Genomic DNA, 18,929 nt, shown 5'->3' on the forward strand with positions numbered 1-18,929 from the left:
CCTCAGTTTCTTCAACTGTAAAATGAAGGTAATAACAGCATCTGCCTCCCAGGGTGATTATGAGGATCAAATGAGATAGTATTCGTAAAGTGCTTAGCACAATGGCTAGCATATAGTAAGTGCTTAATAAATGCTTATTTCCTTCCTTGTTTTCTTCTTCCTTCCTTTCTTTCCTTCCTTACTCCCTCCATTCCTTCCTTCCTCCTTCTTCCTTCCTTCCTTTCTTTTTCTTTCTTCCTTCCTTCCTTTCTTTCTTTCCTTCCTTCCTTACTCCCTCCATTCCTTCCTTCCTCCTTTCTTCCTTCCTTCCTTTCTTTTCCTTCCTTCCTTCCTTCCTTCCTTCCTTCCTTCCTTCCTTCCTTCCTTCCTTCCTTCCTTCCTTCCTTCCTTTCTTTCCTCCCTCCCTCCCTCCTTCCCTCCCTCTGTTCCTTCCTTCCTTCCTTCTCATGGTTCATGCTCTTCTTTCTGTCTCATTTGACCTTCTATTCCCAGGAAGAAGTCAATGAATCACCTCTGAAGATCACGCCAACAGATTACTCAGCAGTACTGGATGCTATTACTCTCCCATTGTGGTCATCAATATTTATTGAGCATGCATGAGGCCCATGGTATTTTAAAACAGCAGCCATGTGGGAAGGGGATGCAGAGATCAATTCAAGAAAGGCTCATTTTCCACCCCTGCTGAGGTTACAGTGATGTGAGCACCCTGCTGCCCCTCCTTTCTTGTCCCAGTATTCCATAAATGCTGCAGTAGAGAGAGCCTTGGGTTGGAAATTGGGAGAACTGGGTTCTAGTTCCCATCCCTACCAGTAACCCAGTCTACTTGCTCTGAATCTCAGACCTTCAGATGAATGTCAAATATGTTCCATAAAACATCTACCCTAACTACCTCAAAGGAGAGTTAAGGAAAGGGTTTTGCAAACAACAGTGTTAGACCAAAGGATACTATCTTTATTATTCCTTCTTTCCTTGTTCTCTTACTTTAACTTGTGATGGTTTGATGTGGACATAGAAAATAGCTCTTTAGTACAGCCTCAGTGGGTTCAAAGAGATCAGATTCAGAATTGTGGCACTGGTTTAAAATGCAAATAATAATAAATCATAGCTAGCATTTATAGTGCCTTAGGGCAGCTAGGTGGCGCAGTGGAAGACCTGAGTTCAAATCTAGTCTCAGACACTTAATAGCTGTATGACCCTGGGCAAACCATTTAACTTTGCCTCAGTTTCCTCATCTGTAAAACGAGCTGGAGAAGGAAATGGCAAACCACTCCGGTATCTTTGCCAAGAAAACCCCAAATGGGGTCACGGAGAGTCAGACATGACTGAAGAACAACAAAATACAGTACTTCGAGGTTTACAAAGCACTTATAAATGTCATATTTTTTATCTTCACAACTCTGGGAGATAGGTGCTATTATTATTTCCATTTCACAGATGAGGAAACTGAGGCAGAGGTTAAGTGACTTGCCGAGAGTCACATAGCTTGTGCCTGAAGCTAGATTTGAACCCAGGCCTTTCTGTCCAGGAGCTCTGTCCCCTGTTTTACAGTTTTTCAGCCGTATTCCGTAACTCATATTTTTATAAACGTTTTACATGTCTGACTGTATGAAGGAAAAAAAGTATCAGCTGCTAGGCACTGTGTTAAGCACTGGGATACAGATATAAAAGTGAAGACAGTCCCTGTCCTCAAGGAACTTACATTCTAATGGGAGGAGACAACACAATTCCCAACTGCTTTGTGTCCACGATTTATTTCATTTAGAATCATAGAAAGTCAGATCTAGAGGGTCTTTAGAACAGAGAACATCAGAGCTGGGAGAGACCTGCCAGGGACTTGTTTTGTTAATCATCCTAAACGGAAGAAAGTGATGGAAATAATTTTAATAATGCAGATTAAATTTTAAAATGTGGTACTGGAGACCCAGTTGTTAAAAGTTTACTAGCATACCACTACTTAAGACATAATGTCTGGGCTGGGAAGGACTTTGGAACATAGAACCTATGAGATTTCAGTACAATTACTTGAATTGCAAATTGGAAAATTTGCTATAGAAATTCGCATAGCAAGAAGATGAGGGAGGAGCTTCGTGAAATGAAGGCTAATTTTCTAACCAACAGTGACTCAGATCCGATATAGTCTCAGGGGTTAGAAAGCTGGAAGAGACCTTGGGAGCACTGTAGTTCAACCCCTTCATTTTATGCATAAGGAAACCGAGGCCCCGGGAAGTTAGGCGACCGGCCCGCGGTCACTACTAGCAAAAGCTCTAGCCTCCCTCCCACGTGTACTGCATCACATCGGAAAGTGGGGCGGGCCAGACGCGAGCAAGTGGGTATCGCTAGGTCCTCCCGCCCTACAGAGGGCGCTGCGCCCTCAGTCACCACCCCTGCCCCAAAAAGAACAGGGGGCGGGGCTAGCTTTCGACTAATCACCGCACCGCGGGGGGCAGGGAGGCGGGGTTAGTGTGCAGGAGGCAAAGATGGCGGCGCCCGTGGAAGTAGCGGTGTGTACGGACTCGGCGGGCCAGATGTGGAACTGCGCCGTGTGGGAGCTACACTCGGGCACCAGCCTCCACACGTACCGGGGCGGACAGACCGGGCCCCGCAGCCTCGCGCTGCTCAACGGCGAGCACCTGCTGGCGGGACAGCTCGGCAAAAACTACATCTGTGCCTGGGAGCTGCAGCGAAAGGTTCGCGCAGGCGCGGGGCGGGAGAGCGCGAGAGTGGCGGCGGGGAAGGGAGAGGCCCGCGTTGGGCTGGGAAAGTTCGGTTTGGACGGTTGGGTGGGCGCAGCCAGCTTGGGAGGGGGAGGGAGAGGAAAGGGGGAAGGAGAGGCTAGGGCCTGGCTCCTGAGCTCCCCCGAGGGTAGGTAGGGGGCAAAGAGCGCGCGGCCCTCCTTAAGGGGAGGAGGAGGGGGAGGGGAGGAGGGGGCGTGGCTGAGCTCACCCGAGGCTCCCATTGGTTGCGTCTCTCTTCTCCCCTCGTTCGTGCTTCGCTCCCCCTGTGCGTGCTCCTCCTCCCCCATGTGTTTCCCCATCCCTGCGATCCTCTTCCTCCTCCATTCATCAGCCTAACCACTCCCTCCTCTTCTCATAATTCCCTCCTTTCCCATCTTCTAGAAAGAGCTCTGGACCAAGAGTCTGGCGGGCATGGGCCCAGGTCCTGCCCCTTCCCACCAGCTGAGTGACCTTGGGCAAATCATTTCCCCTCCCCGGGCTTCAGTTTCAAGACCCCAGTGAGGGGGGCGTGTTAGATGAGGTGATCTTTGAGGTGTTTTCCGGTCACCAGTCAATCAATAAGCATTTATTAAGCACCTACTGTGCTCAAGGCTCTGGAGACACAAAAGTCACAAAGGGAAAAGTTTGTGCCCTCAAAGAAATTACAATCAGCTGGAGGAGGCAATGCATAATTACATATATGTGTGTGTGTGTATGTATGTATGTATTATGTACATACAAAATATCAGGGCTAGGGATACAGAACTGTGTCTATCAGTCCATAACTAAGTATTTATTAAGCTCCTGCCATGTGCCTGTCTCTGTGCTAAGCGTTGAGGGCACGAAGATAGCCAGAAGACGTGGTCCTTTCAAGGGAATCAGAGTCTAATGAGGGAGACAACGTGAAAACATCGATGTGTGAACGAGATAGAGACAGTATACCCTGGAGATAATTACAGAGAGAAGGCTCTGGCGTTAAGGCTATCCCATGCTCCCTCTCTCAGGCGAAATACACCCAAAGTAAAATGTTGTGGATGAGGCACCAGCGACTGAGGGAATGGGAGATGTTGCTATAAGCCAACACGAAGCATGTATGAAGTGGATAGAAGGTAATTGGGCAGGAAGGTGCTAGCAGTGGGGTGGATATTGGGAGAGGCTTCCTGGAGGGGTGGGCACTTGAGGGCTTTGAAGGCAGCTGGAGATGCTACCCCCTCCCCCCTTACCTAAGGCTCAGCCACACCCTGTTTCTTGCTCTGTCTCCTTCCTGAGGCCAGAACAGCTCAGCTTGCTTTCTGCTCCCACCTTAGCCAAGCAGTCTCCATTCTACTTGGACAGCATCTCTTCTCTCTACCGCCATGGGCACCATTTTAGTTTAGTATTAAGAAGCACTGTGCTAATTGTCGGGAAAACGGAGACCAAAATAAAACCCCAAAACAAACTGTCCCGTTGTTCTGCTGGGATGTAGTGTCTTACATTGTAATAAAACCTCCAGTTGGCTTCTCTACCTTTGGTTTTTACAAGTCTTCCTTCCTTCCAAATAATCTTTCTTTTGCACAGGCCTGGCCACAAAATACATAATCCTTAGGCTGCCTGTCTCCTGCATGGCTGCAACTTACTCTTCCAACCTTATTTCATCCTGTTTCCCTTCCCGCTTTTCATGCACAAAGGAGATTTATAAAAGCCTGCCTTTGCATCTAGAATGTATCCCTCCCTCTTCTTATCTCCTCCTCTTAAAGTGTTTCTCTCCCTCTTCAGATTTCTCCTAGGGTACTTAAAAAAAATTACTTCCTTTTCCCCTTTCAAGCACCGCTTTGTTTTATCCTCATATTTGTGTTATGGTTCCCCTTTCCTTTTCCAGTAAGCTCCTTGGGGATAGAGATGATCATACTTGTGTTGAAGTAAAAATATTAAGTAGAAGTGTGCCAGAAATTTATTAATTAACATCATTCTAAATTCAGGCTTTGTTCTTTTGGGGAGAAAAATGCCCAAACTATCAGAGTCACCTCATGCCTTTGGACATCTCTCTCCCACAGGGCAGCATTTGTAGAAGTCTTGAACAAGGAAAAGGCTAGTTTGGGGTTAACCTACTCTGTTTAGTAGAACAATGGTCACTTAATCGACTCTTAAAACTACTCGTTTCCTTCTCTGATGCACCCCTCTGAGGTTCAGAAAGCCCTCCTCCTGGTGTTCAATACCCTCATCCAGAACCAAAAAGCAGCCTTTGTTGTTGTCATACTGTTTAGTCTCTTTGTGACCCCATGGACCGTTGCATGCCAGGCCCTTCTGCCTCTCCAGATAAGAGGCACCGTGCTAATTGCGTACTTCTACCACCATTTCTCTAAGTCTGTCCAAGTTCATTCACATTTATTGTTCCCGTGGCACTGTCTCTCCATCTCATCCTCTGCTGTCCCTTTTTCCATTTGCTTTTGATCTTTCCCAACATGAGGGTCTTTTCCAAGGAGTCCTGCCTTCTCATTATGTGGCCAAAGTATTTAAGCTTCAGCTTCAGTATTTGACTTCCAGTGAATCGGCTGAATTAATTTCTCTAAGTATTGACTGATTTGATCTCTTTGCCATCCGAGGGACTCTGAGAAGTCTTCTTCAGCACCACAATTTGAAAGTGTCGGTTCTGCGGCACTTAGCTTTCCTTACAGTTCAGCTCTGACAGCCATACATTGCTGTTGGAAAAACCATAGCTTTGATTGTACTTACCTTTGTCGGCGAGGTGATATCTCTCCTTTTTAGTATATTGTCCAGATTTGCCATAGCTTCCTTCCAAGTATCAAGTGTCTTTTAATTTCATGACTGCATTCACTCTCTGCAGTGATTTTTAAGCCCAATAATATAAAATCTGACACTGCTTTCGTTTCTTCACACTCTGTTTGCCAAGAAGTGATGGGACCAGTTGCCAAGAACTTAGTTTTTTTGATGTGAAGCTTCAAGCCAGCTTTTAAACTTTCCTCTTTCACCCTCATCAAGAGGTTTCTTAATCTGTCTTTACTTTCTGCCATCAAACTGGTATCGTTTGTGTATTTGAGATTGTTGATATTTCTCCCAGCAGCCTTAATTCTGACTTGCTTCATCCGGCCTGGCATTTCACAGGATGTGCTCTGCATATAAGTTAAATTAGTAAGGCGGCGATATACAGGTCTGTTATGCTCCTTTTCCAGTCTTAAAACAGCCGGGTGGTCCGTGTTTGGTTCTGCTGGTTCCTCAGGAGACACTTAAGATGATCTGGTCCTCCTGTCTCTTTGAGGATTTGCCACATTTTGTTGTGAACCACAGTCGAAAGCTTCAATGTAGTCAATGAAGATGTTTCTCTGGAGATCCCTTGCCTTTTCCACAATCTGGTGAATGTTGACACTTCGGTCTCTAGTTCCTCTGCTTCTTCAAAAACCAGCCTGCACTTCTGATGATTCTTGGCTCACATGTTGCTGGAGCCTAGCTTGCAGAACCTTAAGTATAACCTTGCTGGTTGTGAAATGAACACAGTTATTTGGTAATTTGAACATTCCTTGGCATTGCCCTTCCTTGGGCAATTGGGACATAAACTTATCTTTTCCAATCCAGTGGCCACTGTTGAGTTTTCCAAATTTGCTGGCATATTGGATGGAGCACTTTAACAGCATCATCTTTTAAGATTTTAAATAGCTCAGCTGTAATTCCATCACCTCCACTAGCCTTATTGTTAGCAGTGCTTCTTACCACACTTTTGATTTAATTCTCCATGATATCTGGCTCTGGATCAGTAACCATACTATCCTGGTTATCCATGATGTCTGGGTCTTTCTTCTATAGGTCTTTTCTGTGTTCTCCCCACCTTTTCTTAATCTCTTCTGCTTTTGTTAAGTCTCTACCATTTTTGTCTTTTATCATGCCTGTTTTTGCATGAAACATTCCTTTGATAGCTCCAGTTTTCTTGAAGAGATCTCGTCTTTCCTATTATGTTTTTTTTTTTCTGTTTCTTTGCATTGCTCATTTAAGAAAGCTTTATCTCTCCTTGCTGTTCTCTGGAATTCTACATTCAGTTGGGTATATCTTTCCCTTTCTCCTTTCCCTTTTGCTTTCCTTCTTTCTTCAGCTTTTTGAAAAGCCTTATCAGACCGCTATTTTGCTTTCTTATTCTATTTCTTTGGGATGTTTTTTGTTGCTGCCTCCTGTATAGTACTGCAGACCTCTGTCCGTAGTTCTTCAGGCACTCTATGTACCATATCTAATCCTTTAAATCTATTCATCACTTCTACTGCGTATTCATAAGAAAGGCTACTTAGGTCATAGCTATATGGTCTGATGGTTTTCCCTACTTTCTTCAATTTAAGTCTAAAATTTGCAAGGAGAAGCTCATGATCTGAGCCACAGTCGGCTCCAGGGCTTGTCTTAACTGACTATATAAAGCTTGTCCACATTTGGCTGTAAAGCGTGTAATCAGTCTGATTTGGATATTGACCGTCTGGTGATGCCCATGGCTTGTGAAAGAGCATTTGCTGTGACTATCAAGTTATCTTGACAAAACTGTTAATTTCTGCCCTGCTTCATTGTGTAGTCCAAGACCCAACTTGCCTGTTATTCCAATGATCTTTTGATTTCCTTCTTAAGCATTCCATTCCCCTGCGATGAATGTGACATCCTTTTTGGTGTTATTTCCGGAAGGTGTTCATGGAACTGATCAACTTTGGCCTCTTTGGCGTCAGTGGTTGGAGCATAGACTTGTATTACTGTGATGTTAAATGGTTTACCCTGGATTCTAATCAGTGTGATTTTTGAGATTATACTGCAGTCCTGTCCTTCTCACTCTTCTGTTGGCTGTGAGGGCTGCTCCATTTCTTCCAAGGGAGTCTTTCCTACAGTAGTATATATAGTGATCACTTGCATTAAATTCACCCACTCCCATCCATTTAAATTCACTGACAGCCAACATGTTGATGTTTCAACTTTCCATCTTCTGTTTGACCATGTCCAGCTTACCCTGAAGGCTCATGGATCTTACATTCCAGGTTCCCATGCAATAATCATTGTTACAGCATCGGACTTTGCTTTCATCACCAGACACATCCACAGTTGAGCTTCCTTTCAGCTTTGGCCCATTCTTTCTGGATAGACTTATAGTTGTTCTCTGCCCTTCCACAGGAACGTGTTGCACACCTTCATACCTGAGGGGCCCGTCTTCCAGTGTCGTCTCTTTTATCATTTTAGTACTGTCCGTGGGGTTTTCTTGGCAGATACTGGAGTGGTTTGCCATTTCATTTCAAAAGGCTCATCCATTATGATCTATCTGTCTTGAGTAACTTCTCACAGCATAGCTCATAGTTTCATTGAGCTACTCAAGCCCCTCTGACACACCAAGGCAGTGATGGGGGGAGGGGGGAATGATAGTAATCCAGATACTTTGCTTAAATGAGTTAAAACTTTCATCCCTTCTAGGGTTGGGCAAGGCCAGGATCTTCATTAGACAAAAGGCATTTCCTAGTCACAGTTTCTGGGCCTTAGCTTCTGTTCTTACCCTTATAAACAATATGGAAAGGACTTCAGGTTAGAAAAATATTTATTTCCTAATATTTTCAGTTGAACTGAAATGAAGGTTTTTAAATATGCTTCCTGCTTTGTATTCCCAGCACCTTGTACAAAGGAGGTGTTGCATAACTATTTGAGTTCCTTTCCCATTATCTAAGGTTCTTATATATCTTTGCATAATAACTCGGATTTACAGTGTGCCTTCAGCTTTCATGAGAATATTACAGCCATGCCTTGGAGAAACTGTGTATTCCACTGCAATAAAGTGAATATCGCAATAAAGTGAGTTGCACACATTTTTTGATTTCCCACTACATATAAAAGGTATGTTTATATTATACCGTAGTCTATTAAACATGCAATGGTATTAAGTCTGAAGAACAATGTACATACCTTAGTTAAAAAATACTGCTGTTATCTGAGCCTTCAGCCAGTAGGAAGCTTTTTGCTGGTGGAGGGTCTTGCCTTGATGTTGATGGCTGCTGAAGATTGGGGTGGCTGTGGCAAATACCACAACAATGAAGTTTGCCCCATCGATTGACTCCTTTCACTTGAACACTTAGAGGCCATTGTAGGGTTGTTCATTGGCCTGATGTCAGTGTTATTGTGTCTCAGGGAATAGAGGAATGGGGGACGTTGAACTGGGGACAGCTGGTCAGTGGAACAGTCAGAACACATACAACATTTATTGATTAAGTTCTGTCTTATATGGGTGTAGATAGTGGGGCCCTAAAACAATTGCAATAGTAACATTAAAGATTACTGATCCCAGATATTATAACAAAACATTTGAAATGGTGTGAGAATTACCAAAATGTGATGCAGAGACTCAGTGGGAGCACATGGTGTTGGAAAAGTAGCACCAATAGACTTGCTCGACATAGGGTTGCCATAGACCTTCAATTTGTTAAAAAACAAAACAAAAAAAGCCCTGCAATATCTACAAAGCACAATGTTCCAGGCCATCTCCAAACCATGCCACCTCCCCTCTGGACTCTGAGAGGTGAACTTTGACCTTATCTTACACAAAGTGAGAGTGCCCCTGCCCCTCCATCTCCCCGCCCCCCCCCATTGTAGCTCTCCATTTTGTGTTGTCTCCCTTCCACTAAAATGGAAGAACCTCTTCCTTTCTTATATGTGTGCCCTTGGGGCAACCTAGTACACAGTAAGCACTTAATAAATGCTTTTTCATTCATTACTTCATGTGCTGCTACTCCTGTTTTATAGATGAAGCAAGTTTAAGTGACTTACTCAGCTAGTGATTGTTGGAGACCAGATTTAACCCAATCTCTGCTGACTCCCAGGTGTAATCCTCTACATATCTAATTTGCCTCCTTCTCTGTTGCAAGAAGCATAGACACAGTAGACATTCTTTGAAAAGTGTGTCTCTCTTACAGTGATGATTCCACCTCAGGCCCCACTTGTCTCTTCTTGACCAGATAGGAATTGTGGCCTTGTGGGGAGGGGGGGGGCGCGGTGGAATGTCTTCACTTCCACTTAAGATGTCCCTATCCAGGCTTGAATGGCCTGGCCTGGGGGGCCTCTTACCTTCTATTCATCCATTTCAGCAGAGGGGTGTGGTGAATGTTCACTCTGCTAGGCAAACAGTGGCCTTGTTACTCAGAGAGAGACAAAGGAGAATGAGCCTCTCCATCAGCTCAGTGCCAACACCATCTGTGTCATATTCCCCACAGGATCAGCTTCAACAGAAGATTGTGTGCCCTGGACTGGTGACATGTCTGACTGCGGCTCCCAATGGCCTCTATGTCCTGGCAGGCATTGCAGAGAGCATATACTTATGGGAGGTAAGGAGAGATTAGGTTGAACAGCATTGGCTGTGGAGCGGAAATCCTCTCCTGAGGCTGGATCAATACTGTTTTCAATGACAGAATTATCTGGCCTTGTCTGTTGGTGCTCAGAATTGGAGTCCTCCATCTTCTAGGGCCAAAATCAAAGACCCCACTCCTGCCTTTTCCACCGTTGTCCAAAAATCTGTCCCTTTGGTTTGAACTTTCTCTTTTGAGGGGAGGTGGGGAAATAAGCATTTAGGTAGTGCCTACTGTGTGCCAGGCACTGTGTTAAGCACTTTTTACAAATACTACCTCATTTGATCTTTACAACAACCCTGGGAGGTAGGCGTTATTATTGTCCTTATTGAAGACAGTTAAGGAAACTGAAGCAGACAGAAGGTAAGTGACTTGCTGAGGGTCACCCAAGTCTTCCTGACTCCAGATGCAGCTCTGTATCTGCTGTGTTGCCAGCTGCTTCTCCTTTGGGGATTCATAGTTAGCTTTGGGGTCTTGAGATTCAATCTGTTAATCTGGTGTCTCTGAATAGCAAGTTTACCTGTAGCAGTGTGTGTGTGTGTGTATGTGTGTGTGTAAAATCTACTCTCACACCTGCAGATTATCTACAGCAAGTTTTTAGTTTTAGCCCACATAACAATACAACAGAGAACCCCAAAATAATATGCAGCATTGTCAGGGTGAGCAGCAAATTTATTTTCCTAATTATATGTCACTTGTACTATTATTAAAATATTTTTAAATTATTGTTAATTATTGTTAAGATTACTTCCCTGGTAGTCCATTAATATGGGCATGGAAAAATTAGGCTTTTAGAAAAGTATTTGATATGTTTTTATATCACCTACATTTCCCAAAGTATTCCCCACCACAACACCTGACCATCCCTTAGAGCAAAGAACGAAGGTTGGAAACAGGAGAGCTCCAAGGACAGGGAAAGACCCAAATCAGAGGCATCAGAAAGAATCATGGCCTCATATCTTACTTCAAGTATTTCAGAAGAGATGATGTGCTCTATCTGCCTAGATTTCTTCACAAGTGCCATGTCTATAGAATGTGGTCACCATTTCTTTGAAGACTGTATCCTCCGCTACATTTATTCAGCTAATGGGGGCAGTTTTAAATGTCCTGTATGCCAGAAAGTTTGTTTTATCAAGAATCTCTGGCCCAATCAGCAACTGTCGGTTGTAACACAGTCCTTCAGACTGCTCTAGCCTCACTTGAGGAGGAGCCTGAATCAGAAAAAAATAATCAGGACAAAATTCTGTGAGGAAATCAGTCTGGATCCTGAAACTGCCCATCCTGGAATCATCATATCCACATATATGAAAACAATGAGAGAAAGAGATTCATGGAAGGAATTGCATTGTACTGTGGAGAGAGCCGATCTGTGTGGTCCAGGTTTAGCGGCCCAGAGCTTCAAGTCTGGAAGACATTATTGGGAGGTGACAGTGGGAAACAGTTCTGCTTGGGATGTTGGTCTTTGTAAGAACTCTGTAATGAGAATTGGAGAGGTTTTACCGTCTTCTACTGGATACTGGCTTTTAAGTCTAAGACAAAATAACTGTGTAGTCTGTACCACACCTAGGACCAGAGTTTCCTTAAAAGGAAAACTCAACAAAGTAGTGATCTTTTTGGATTATGAGGCAGGAGACATAGTGTTTTATGATGCAGACAGTAGATGCCACATCTGTACATTTCACCAGCTCCTTTTTAGAGCCTCTCTGGACTCTATTTTCCATTGGCCTCTACTCCAAGAATGAAAATATTCTAACTGTTGACCCAATATCAGATGAGGCTGAAGAAGACATGAGGATAACGCTTGCTTTATGACCCTTCCTGACCCTTCCTCCAGATGGAAATCCCATTCCCCAAACCCCATGTATGATTTTGTTGTTCCTGTGTTGTGATGTACTTCATTTTGGGAGCAGGGAGAAATTTGCCTTATTTTGTAATATTCAGGCAATGAACTTCGTACTAGGGGGAGATCAGCATAAGACATACAGAGAGTCCACAGATGAAAGACAGAATATGCTCAATAAGCTATGTGAGTTTAGAAAATTCAAGAATGAGGAAGTGGATTTCCAAAAGACATGGGTAGAAAGAACAATGACCTACCAAAGAATCAAAAATAAACATGACAAATTATAAAGATCAAGTGGAACCCAAATGAAGTTATGAAAAGATGCCCCCAGCCTGCAACTTGAAGGCAATGGGCAGTCCACAGATGTTACACACTACGCGTGTTTTGGGGCTTTCTCAATCTAGTGACTAATTATGTGGATTACTCTCTTTCTCTAAAAACCAAACAAACCACTATGACTTTTGGGATGGCTCTGGGGAAGCGGCAAGGGGATAGGGGAGAACACCATATGTGGGATACTATGGTCATGTGAAAAACAGAAAACATCAATAAAATTTTAATGGAATTTCTTTAAAAAAAAACAAAACAAAGAATGCAGGAGACAGTTCAGTAAAACTGACCAATGCATGGGAAAAGTTGGGCGTTGGTGGTAGTGTTGCCCGCCTGTAGTCTCACTGTTCCCCCTCCCCTACAAGGAAGGAAGGTTGAGGTGCCTCCTCTCACCTCTTTAGCCCGAGCTCACAGCCTCAGCTTCCGTTTTGTCATTGCCATCGGCCTTTCTGCTTATGTTGTTTGGCTCACCGTGCAGTGCTTTCCTGGATTTCCTCACTTCAGTCTTCATCAGTCTCTGGCATCATCACACTTGGCATTTCCTACTGCATGGGAATGTTCTGTTACACTCATGTACCACCACTGGCTTAGCCGTTCTCTGACCAACAGGCATCTCCTTTGTTTAAGGAAAGCATGTTTCCTAGCTCGAGGTACATAATCAAAGAGAGGCCTGCTGTCCCCCTCCCCCAGCCTATCCCCCATTACATTTTTGTGCCTGATTTTTGAACCCTCTTTTCTCCTGTTACACTTTGTAATGCTTCTCCAGAGGGGATTTGTTAGATGCTAGCTCTTCCCCCCGATGAAATGTAAGGTTCTTATCCTTGTGAATCAAAGTTGAGGCAAAGATTATTTATGTTCCCCTTCTCCTGGTGGAAAAAACCGAGATGCAGAAACGGATTAGGATAGGATTGCCACAGAACATAGGGCAGGAACATGCTATATATTTTTCTGTCATCTTAGGAGGTTTACAGTGATGCTTGTGAAGGAGGCCATGCAGATAAGTGTTTGTAGTGTCATTTTACAGATGGGGAAAGCGAGGTTTAGAGAGACCCACTGATTTGATCAGGATCTCACCGAGAATCAGGAATGAAGCTCAGTTCTTCCACCTCAGAGTCCCGTGTAGCATCCCAGCAGAACATCAGGCAGGCCACTCCATTCCAAGATCATTTTTTATGCCTCGGTTATATATACTTAATAATATTGAGGGTGACATCAAAATTGGCCTGTCTCCAGAAACTGGATGCCCTCCTGTCACAGATACTGTAAAGGGCATTTCTGCTTCCTGCTAGAGGCCCGCTGAGGGCTCTCCTCCTTTTATTCAATGACTGCTCTCATTTTAAAAACTCAGAGCGCTGTATAATTGTAATACTTTGGAAAAAAGAAAGGTGTGCGTAGCTTAACAGACTGAGACAGAGGTAGAGGGTAGTATAATCAGGACTACTCCATTAGTAGCCTAGAGAGTCCCAGAATCTTTGAGTTGGAAGGAACCTGACTCATACTTGAATCCCCCTGCCCCCACTATTTCCCCAACAAGTACAGACTTGGTGTAGAGAAATCACCTAGGGCCTATGTAGCCAGTATGGCTTGCTGAATGAAGGCCAGGCACCCAACTCCCATGCAGCTGTGATAGCAAAACCCTAAAGTTTGCACTGGACCAAAAAATAATGCAGAAATCCAATGAGAAAATATAGTGAGTGACTACTTCCACTCCAGACCTGCACAGAAAGTCAGCCGGGAGCCCACAGGCAATAGGAAAGGGTTGTCAGCAAAGCCAGTAGCCTTCCAGCATGAGCAGAGATGGGCCCAAAACACCCGTAGCCTCTAAGACACTGTCTGGAGTCAGCAGGAGCAGGGGCCTACCCCAATGAAGCTCTGGGGTGATTGGAAGCCCACGGGGGGACCTTGAAAGCCCTGGGGAGCAGTAATGGCTCTGTAGCTGGGACCGCCCAGGCACCCACGAGTTCCCAGGTGCCATTGAGGCCTTGCAGATGCAGTATTCTGAACCCCAAAGAACCAAGGGGCCTAGCCTCAGGAGGGAGAGCTCTGCCCAGGAACCCGGGTGATCCAGGGCAAGCCCAAGCAGGCCAGACCACCTTACCCAAAACACAGCGGCAATCTGTCCCTTTTACTTCTTAAAAAGCAGAGATTACAAGATGAATATTCAGGTTTCATGTACAACTTTTTGTGTTCTTTACAAATGGAAATGTTCATGGCTGGTGTTTTAAGTTCAAAATTTAAAAACAAAATTAATTTTTGAGAAGCAGGTATCGTGGCATAATGAATAAGGGAAGTGAGCGAGAGATAGGACTATCTAGATGTAAATCCTGCCTCAGACACTAGCCACGTGACCCTGGCAAGTCTCTTTACTACCGTGAGCCTCCCTCTGTACAATGAGGAGTCGGACTAGAAGGGAACCAAGGTCCCTTTGAGATCAAGATCTAGACTTCCATGGCCTCCAGGAAGAGGAACTTGCTACTTCCATCTGGGGACTGTTCTGATTGTTAGGATTTTTTTCCTTGAGTCAAAATCTGTACTTTTGCAATTTCTACCCATTATTCCTAGCTCTCTGGCCAAGTAGAACAATCCTAGCCCACCTTCCACCGGATAGTCCTCAGGCGGCTGTCATCATGTCTTCTCTCCCTCATTGGATGACTCTGAGGCCCTTCACTAGCCTGGTCGCCGTCCCCTGGAAGCACCAGCTGATATCACCCAGAACTGAACACAGAACTCTAGATACAGGACCACCACCACCACCACCACCACCACCACCACCGAGCATTTATTAAGTACCTGCTATGGTGCTCTGTGCTAAATGCCAGGGACACAAAGAAAGGCAGAAGTCATCCCCTGCCCTTGAGCTTCCAGCCTAATAGAGGGAGATGGGATGCAGACAGACAGTATGACCAGGGCAGAGAACAGTGAGATCATTCTGGAGAGTATGTGTCATCGTCCCCCCTCCCCCCCCACAGCAGCCTACGATTGCATGGTCTTTTCACACTCTTCACTCTGAGCTTACGGTCCTCTGAGACCCCTAGATCTTTTTCAGATTAGGTGGTACCTAGCCACACTTGTTGAACTGATGTACTTCTTCATACCCTGCTTCCTCAGGGCAGCGCAGGATTCCAGTGGCCACATGTAGGGCATAGCCGCTGACCTGTCTGAATTCTATGTAATAGGCTAGGCTGTTCATAGATAGCACAGTATGGTTGGGATGATGGCTTGTTGCTTGGGACATTATTGATGGGGAGCCTGTCTTTGGAATGGTCTAGCTATGCTAATTTGACAGAAATAATGCTAATTTTTGGTACAGTAAAAACCTTAGGGACCAGCATCTTCTACTGTGGATATGTGATCTCACCATTGTCAGTCAGTTAAGTAGCATATATTAAGCACCTGCTGTGTGCCAGGAACTCTGCTGATAAAGCAGATTGAACTCATTTATGCCCCCTCTTCCATGGAGACTCCTCTATTCTCTGTGTAAATCTTCCTTAGGAGCACATACAAAGTTCTGGTGACCATCCTACATTTCTCTTGACATGACATGCTCAGCAATGGTGCTGTCTATCGATGCTCTTCATAAGTGACTGTCTACCTTATTTCCTGATCTCTGCTGACTCTTCTTCCCTCTCAGTTCTCAGGGGTGTATTGTGACTCACCCAAGCCCACCTCTCCAGTTCCCTCTGCGTGATGAGCCCTTGTTTCAGGGAGAAGCTTGGGGTCATTCAAAGCCCTGCAGGTTGCCAAAGGCAGGCCTGCCCACTCTCTTCCTGGTGAATTATGGGCACAGCTCCTTGTGCGTTTGTGGTCCGTCTGTTTCCTGACAGCCAGACCTCTGGGCTGGCCATCCCTCAGTAGACCCTACTCCTCTCCTTGCTTCTCTGCTCCTCCACGCTGTTTCCTGGGTTACTTTTTCAGGATGGTTAGATTGAATGATTACAGATCTCATTTTGGGACATGCCTTGCTCTGGGAGTACAGTTATTAATAACTCACCTTTTTATAGAACATTCAGGATCACAGGCCACTTCTGAGTTAAATCATTATCACTGGTTAGGCTTTAAACTTTTTTTTTTGTTTTTTTTTTGGTGAGGGTAGTTGGGGTTAAGTGGCTTGCCCAGGGTCTCACAGCTAGTGAGTGTTATGTGTCTGAGGCCAAATTTGAACTCAGGTCCTCCTGACTCCAGGGCCAGTGTTCTATCTGTTACACCACCTAGGTGCCCCTAAATTTCTTTCTTAGCCAGGGAGCTCCGGGCAGCCTTGGACTCCACAGTCCTCAGAGGGGCCTGAACCCTTCAGACTTGTCAGAGCCATCACCCCTTATCCCTTCCCACTACCCAGTAAGCATCTGTAGAACAGGATCTGTCTTTATCTCCCTTAGCATTAATAACAATAATGATGATTGATGATAATCATAACTAGCATTTATGTGGCACTTTAAGCTTTGCAAAGCAGTTTACATATGTGATCTCATTTGAATCTCACGACAGCCCTGCGAGGGGCTGTTATTATCTTCATTTTGGATGAGGAGTGGGAGGCTGAGGGAGGTCACATGACTTGCCCACTGCCACACAGCTGTATCTGAGGCAGGATTCAAACTTGGGCTTTCCCGACTCCAGTGCTCTGTCCACTTGGCCCCAGCACCTTGTGCAGTTGTAGGCACTTGAAACATTTGCCAAATTAAATAAATTTTAAATCCAATAAAACCTCATTGTAATGTAGCCTGGTATATGGATTTGGATAAATGTTTAGTTTTTCCTGAAATACTTTTCCTGCAGGCTGCATAAGCCTACCTTTAAGACAAGGGACTTGGATAGTTGTGATTCTCAATATGACCGTGGTTAAAGCATTCTAGTCTATTTGAGACTATTGGAGTGAAGTATTTGAGTGGTCCATGATGTCCTCCAGTGCTGCAGACAGAGTGGCCAGCACTGAGAGGCTTCTGCCTGGACACTTGTATCCGTCTGAGCCTTCTCCCTGCCCTCCTGGGGTGAGGGACTTGAGCTTGCCTTGTATGGGGATTTTCAAGTGAACCTCAAGTAGGAGCAAGCCCCCGGGGACAGCAGCATGAGCCCTGTATGTGGGGGCCAGACTGTGGGTTCATATCCCAGCTCTGATATTTGCCATCTATCTGACTGTGGGGAGGTCATTTCCACCTTTCTGAGTTTCCGCCCCTTTGAAATGAGAGGGTCAGACTGGGTGTTCTCAGAGGTCCCTTTGCCCCACCAACCTTGAGTCATGTCTTCTCAGTGTTTGTGTAGGTGTTTTCTGTGACCACGAGAGGGCAGGCTCTGCTCTTGGAATCTGGACTGGGGCCCAGACACAGCCAGCCCATGGTGGGCTTCAATTTTGTTTTTAATTTTTTTTATTTGGTATTTTATTTTTTCCCCATTTACAATTTTTAACATTTGTTTTTAAAACCTTGAGTTCCAAATTCTCTCCCTCCCTCCCCACCCTCCTCACTGAGAAGGCAAGCAGTTTGATATAGGTTATACCTGTGTAGTCATGCAAAATGCTTCCATAATAGTTACATTGTAAAAGACTAACTATATTTCCCTCTGTCCTATGCCACCCTCCATTTATTCCATTCTCTTTTGACCCTGTCCCTCCTCAGAAGTGTTTGTTTCTGCTGACCCGCTCCCCTAATCTGCTGTCCTTCTATCTGTACCGCGCCCCCCCCCATCCCCTTCTGCTACTTTCCTGTAGGGCAGGATAGATTTCCATACCCAACTGAGTGTGTATGTTACTGCCTCTTTAAGCCAATTCTGATGAGAGTAGGTGGGCTTTGTCTTAGCAAGCAGTTATTAAGCACGTCCTCTGTGCTTAGCCAGGCACTGTGCTAGGGACACACAGACAAAGAGTGCAATAGGCCCTGCTCTCCAGGATTCTTCAGCCTCTGAAACTGGAAGGGCATTCCAGCACGGATAAAGTAGATGCAAGGGAATTAGAGGGGTAGGGAGAACGCTAGCCCCTGGTGGGTCAGACCAGGCCTCCCCAGCACTTGAGACGAGCCTTAAAGGGAGCTAGGATGCTGAGAGGATGGGGAGAGCGCTGCAGGCATGGGCACCAGTCTGTGTGAATTGGTGGAAGCTGGAGATGGAATGTTCTATAAGGGCAACTGCAGGTAGGCCAGCCTGGCTGGAACTTGTGTGTGCATCAGCCTTTGCTGAGCTGTTTTGTTGCTGCTGCTGCTGGTGTTTCTTTGTTTTCCTCCATTGAGTAAATTGATGAGAGTGAAGTTCCCAGAAGTCACTGTGAGTAAGCACCAGGGATCTGGGGAACATGTGACATGCTCAGAGGGCCAGCCCTGCAGGAGGGACAGAGTCCCAGGGCTGGAAGAGGCCTGAGGGGCCCTTTGGTCCGACTGGCACCTGAATAGGCATCCGCTCTACAGCCCTTCCCACAAGAGGCCGTCCGGCCTCCCCTGTGAGGGGAGCCAGCTGTCTCCCAAGCCAGCCGTCCAGCTGCCCCTGGTTAGTCCTCTGGGTAGGGAGTTCTTTTGTGGTTGTTTTGGTTTTGGTTTTCAACTTATTTATTTTTAACACTTTTTTTTTTAATTTTGGGTTCCAAATTATCTCCCCTGCAACCCCTCCTCCATCCATTGAAAAGGCAAGCAATATGATATTAATTGTACATGTGAAATCATGCAAAGCATTTCCATGTTGGCCATGTTGCCATGAGAGAGAGAAAATAAAGTGAAAAAAATTACA

At 45.2% G+C, this 18,929-nt stretch overlaps 1 protein-coding gene across 1 annotated transcript in view; it reads left to right on the forward strand.

Moving 5' to 3' along the window:
* The first annotated feature begins 2,438 nt into the window (after positions 1 to 2,438).
* The window catches only part of WDR18 (WD repeat domain 18), a 32,886-nt gene continuing 16,395 nt past the window's right edge, over positions 2,439 to 18,929 (forward strand). The window contains exons 1-2 of the mRNA XM_020969418.2: positions 2,439 to 2,687; positions 9,920 to 10,030. Coding sequence (XP_020825077.1) covers positions 2,478 to 2,687; positions 9,920 to 10,030 — 321 coding nt within the window. The 5' untranslated portion in view covers positions 2,439 to 2,477. The remainder of the gene's footprint in view (positions 2,688 to 9,919; positions 10,031 to 18,929) is intronic.

This window comes from Phascolarctos cinereus, unplaced genomic scaffold, assembly GCF_003287225.1.
Source record: "Phascolarctos cinereus isolate Bilbo 61053 unplaced genomic scaffold, phaCin_HiC Scaffold_4;HRSCAF=312, whole genome shotgun sequence".
Classification (NCBI taxonomy): domain Eukaryota; kingdom Metazoa; phylum Chordata; class Mammalia; order Diprotodontia; family Phascolarctidae; genus Phascolarctos; species Phascolarctos cinereus.